Genomic DNA, 4,235 nt, shown 5'->3' on the forward strand with positions numbered 1-4,235 from the left:
CTTAAGTTACTGACTTAGTTACTATTATATTTTGTTTTATTTTCAAAGTTATAATTTGCCCAAAATAATGATTGAACCCAAATGAGAAGGAAAAAAAAAACTAAGAAGCTTAACCGTGTGTAATATTTTTTTTCTTTTGGTTATATCTTTTGGTTATATAAAGTTTGGTTATATAAAGTCTTAGTCACATAAAGTTTAGATCAGTAGTGGTTCCCCAAAGCCAAGGCCAAAGTATATCTCACTCTTTAATTTAGAGTCAAAATATATCTAAGATTTAATTAAAATTTAGCTCACAATAAATATATCTAAGATTTAATTAAAATTTAGCTCACAAAAAATGACGACCTTACAAACTCAAATTCCTAAACAAAAATATATGACCCTTTTACATGCTCAAATTCCTGCAAAGATATCCGACCCTTTTACATGCATAAATAATGTTAATCACCATATCACGTCATAGTCTTGTACAGCAAACGAACCAATATAATTATATAAACGACATATACATTAGACTTCAACAAATAATAAGGTACAATTTAAGGACTTCACTGACCCGAATTAGAATAAGGAAGACGAGTTGAGTATATAAACCGAACGAAGTGACATACGATTTCTCAAACGTACTACTATTACATTTGAGCAAACTGCCTTACATAAAACTATAATTAACATTTAACCAAACTTCTTAAACCAGTTTTATGTTTATATAACAGAGGATTCAGCTCTACGCCTTCGGCTGATGGGCTCCTTTTGGGCGTTGAAATAGACAGTAGAGACTGGCAGTCCCAGGTTGAGGTGGTCAGCGAAGAATCGAGTGCTGAAGTTAGCCCGAGACGCCAGTTGCTGCACCGCACCCAGCGGACCCTTTTGCTGGAACAGCACCAGTATGTAGCGATGGATGCCTACCGGTGGACGTGGCCCCATGTAAGCCAGCAGTTCCTTCCCTGAAATAATTTCACACAAGTAATAGGATGTTTGCCAAAGTTAGAATACATTTGCTGGGACAATCTTTTTGCTCGATTGAAGCCACGAGGACATTTTGGTTACATGACACGTGGCGTATAAGAATATCCAAATCAAAGATGGGCTGATACTTGTTCAAACAACTAACCATGTGTCAGATCTGTGATGCATGCAATTGCAAATACAATAGAAATATAGGGGGGAAATTATTGTGCTTCAGGAACGGCCAATAAGGTTTTTTTAAGTAATTTCCATATATAATTAATGTGTTTCAGGAACAGCCAATAAGGTTTTTTTAGGTTACATAGTGAGGGAATATCGGTTTTGGACAACAACATTTGTTAAGGTTGTATTGGATCTTTCATCTTTACTTAGCAGTGCAGTTGCACAGATATTTCAAGATTTACTCTGCTGCAAAATGTTTTCAAAACTAGAAGGTTGCAAAATAGATACAGTTGCTTAAAAAATTCGAGAGCAACTCAAGACCTCCAAAGAAATATTTTAAATGTCTACCACTGAGGTTTAGACATGCTAAAAATATATTTTCTTTGCACTTTTTTCCTCAGTGGAAATTATTATTTAAATTAATCATTTTAGGTTCATAAATATTTGAATGAAAATGCTTTCAAAATATAAGCAAACTTATGCATATATGTATATATATATATGTACCTCGAGTGGGGTTGGTTCCTCCAGGAATGTCCGAAACAATCCTGAAACAAGGAAGCAAGGATTTGGGTGATGCTTTACGAGATGAAAAATGATGAACAACATAATTATATACAAAATAATAGCTCAAAAAAAGGTACCAGTGAACCCATTCACGCATGCTGGGCTCGCTGGGACTCGGCGCATCAGGGTCAGTCATCACCTGGTAAAAATTCATCAGCATGCATCAATTCTCACACAGACATATCAACAAACATTAAACGATCATACCCAATTCTAGTTGATAATTAAGTTAAAAGGAAAGCGAACCAAAGTGTAAAGCTGATCAGGGAGACCATCGATGGCGACTTTAGGAGCGTTGATGGCCATGGAAGGCTTAATGTCACAGCCGTTGGTGACATGCTTGGAACCGTAGTTGACGGACATGGTGGCGGTGGGAACAAACATGTCGAGAACATCGCCGATTACACGTCCAACGACGAGAGGATCGACGGAGGCAGCCATGGGAAATAAGAGAAAAGAGAAGGGTCTGAGAATGGTGAAGTGGGAGGGGAGGGTTTATAAAGAGGGAGGAGTGATTAGTGCGACGTAGTTGGCATGCATAGGGCATTAAAAAGTGAATTCAGCCACAGACTGCCACCTGCTTCGCCTCCCAGATGTGAAAATGGTCGCTCCTTTTCTTTTTGTAGCCTACTTTTGGAACATTTTTCACTAACAATTTTTTCAATATTCTCTAATTAAATTAATTTAACTTTTTTATATGAAATTAATTCAACACCTTTTTTCTAATTTAAATTTTATTCAATATTTTAGTGTCGTCTCTTCCTTTCTCTTCGATTTTTGTTTAGGTGACGACGATCCTAATTTTAATATTGATTGTTAACATCCAATAATTATTATTATTTTTCATATTATGTCATTTATTTCTTTATTTTCTTGAGTTTTTTCATTTTAAATAAGAAGATACACTTTTCTATACTCTTGCTGCATAATGATTATCTACTCTTAAGTAACGTATAATGATTATCGCGATTATAATTGTTCTTGGAACTTTTAGAAAATAAACAGTTCTGCGTAAATCTATAACCATATATAAAAAAGAGAAAATAACCTCAGTGACCAAAAATCCCATATAATATACGATTTTAACCAACTTTTTCCGGATTTGCCAAAATGACCAACAAAATCGCAATGCGATCGCTAATTCGCAACGCGATCTCCATTATCGCAAATTCGCGTTGCATTTTCGCAATGCGATAGTTGAAAATCGCGTTGCGATGGTCTACAGTATCGTTGCGATTTTCCCAATTCGCAATGCGAATAAGTAAATCGCAACGCGAATTGGGAAATTCGCAATGCGAATAAGTAAATCGCAACGCGAATTGGGAAAATCGCAATGCGATACTGACTATCGCAATGCGATAATAAAAAATCGCAACGAGATACTTACTTTCGCAACGCGATACTGACTTTCGCAACGCGATAATACATAATCGCAATGCGATTTTCAAAGCGCCATTAGTATCCTGGCCAAGTATTTTATTTTTAAATTCCAAACATGAATATAAATATATTGGAACACTGAACTGTCCACAGTATATCCCGTAATCGCAACTCATAACCTAAAACCTAAAATCACAACTCAGTCTCATCTCCATCTCTCACTCTCTCACCCATCTCCGACGAAATCCGTCCCCATCTCCGGCGAAATCCGTCTATCTAAATCTCTCAGAGCCACCCTCACAATCAGAAATGGAAAATCAACCAAATCAACCAACGAGGGTTAGTTTTTTAATTATTTTCTTTTTGAAATTTTTGCATTATTATTAGGTTTTTCATATTGAAATTGATGATAGGTTTACTGGTAATTTCAATAATAGATTAACCATTTCACTTAGATTGCTTATTAAATCAACCAAGAATCGCAACGCGAAATGCAAATCGCAACGCGATTTTAGTTTCGCGTTGCGATTCTCTCGTTGCGATAGTCATTTTCGTGTTGCGATTTTCATTTTCAGAAAACTATTCTTCTTCTGCAAATTGAAACTTGAATGAATTGCATTACTTCAACCAAAAAACAAAGACAAATACGAAATTCACAGTGTTGCATATTTAAGTTTGAAGAATAAACTACTACTATTTATGTTTATTATTGTTTTTGGTATATCTTCACAGTGTAGTTTTTGGTATATCTAATTTAGTATGTTATTGTTTTTGTAGAACTTTTATTCGGCTCAATTGACCTTGAGAAATAAAGTCAGCCTGGCCAAAACAATTGCGTCGAAGCTTTCACCTGCACAAAGAAAAATGTTTGAGGATACATGCTTCGGGCCATGGCTGAAAGTACAACATCCCGGTGGAGATGCGATGTGACACACCTGTTTCTTCAAACCATGACTAGAGATCTACCAGAGACTATACAACGTCGTGATGAAGAGATATGGTTTGATTTTCCACCGGCGTATACGTGTTTTGGGCGGGAGGAGTTTTGCTTAATCACCGGTCTACGCTTCGGACACGATGATGTAGGTCGGTACACTAGACACATTACCGCCCATCATGGCTATCTCGGGTTTTCCCTGAGCTGGAGAGGCCGAGTC

General features: G+C 36.5%; 1 protein-coding gene across 1 annotated transcript; it reads right to left on the reverse strand.

Annotated features, from left to right (window-relative positions):
• Window positions 1-616: 616 nt before the first annotated feature.
• Window positions 617-2,274, reverse strand: LOC120191815 (protein MOTHER of FT and TFL1-like). Its single transcript, XM_039194724.1, has 4 exons — window positions 1,945-2,274; window positions 1,776-1,837; window positions 1,639-1,679; window positions 617-947 (listed from the first exon to the last, which is right to left on the reverse strand). Exons 1-4 carry the CDS (start codon window positions 2,137-2,139, stop codon window positions 706-708), a joined length of 540 nt encoding a protein of 179 aa, XP_039050655.1. The 5' UTR covers window positions 2,140-2,274; the 3' UTR covers window positions 617-705.
• Between the last annotated feature and the right edge of the window lie 1,961 nt (window positions 2,275-4,235).

The sequence above is a fragment of the Hibiscus syriacus genome, unplaced genomic scaffold, assembly GCF_006381635.1.
Source record: "Hibiscus syriacus cultivar Baekdansim isolate YM2019G1 unplaced genomic scaffold, ASM638163v2 tig00116971_pilon, whole genome shotgun sequence".
NCBI classification, from domain to species: domain Eukaryota; kingdom Viridiplantae; phylum Streptophyta; class Magnoliopsida; order Malvales; family Malvaceae; genus Hibiscus; species Hibiscus syriacus.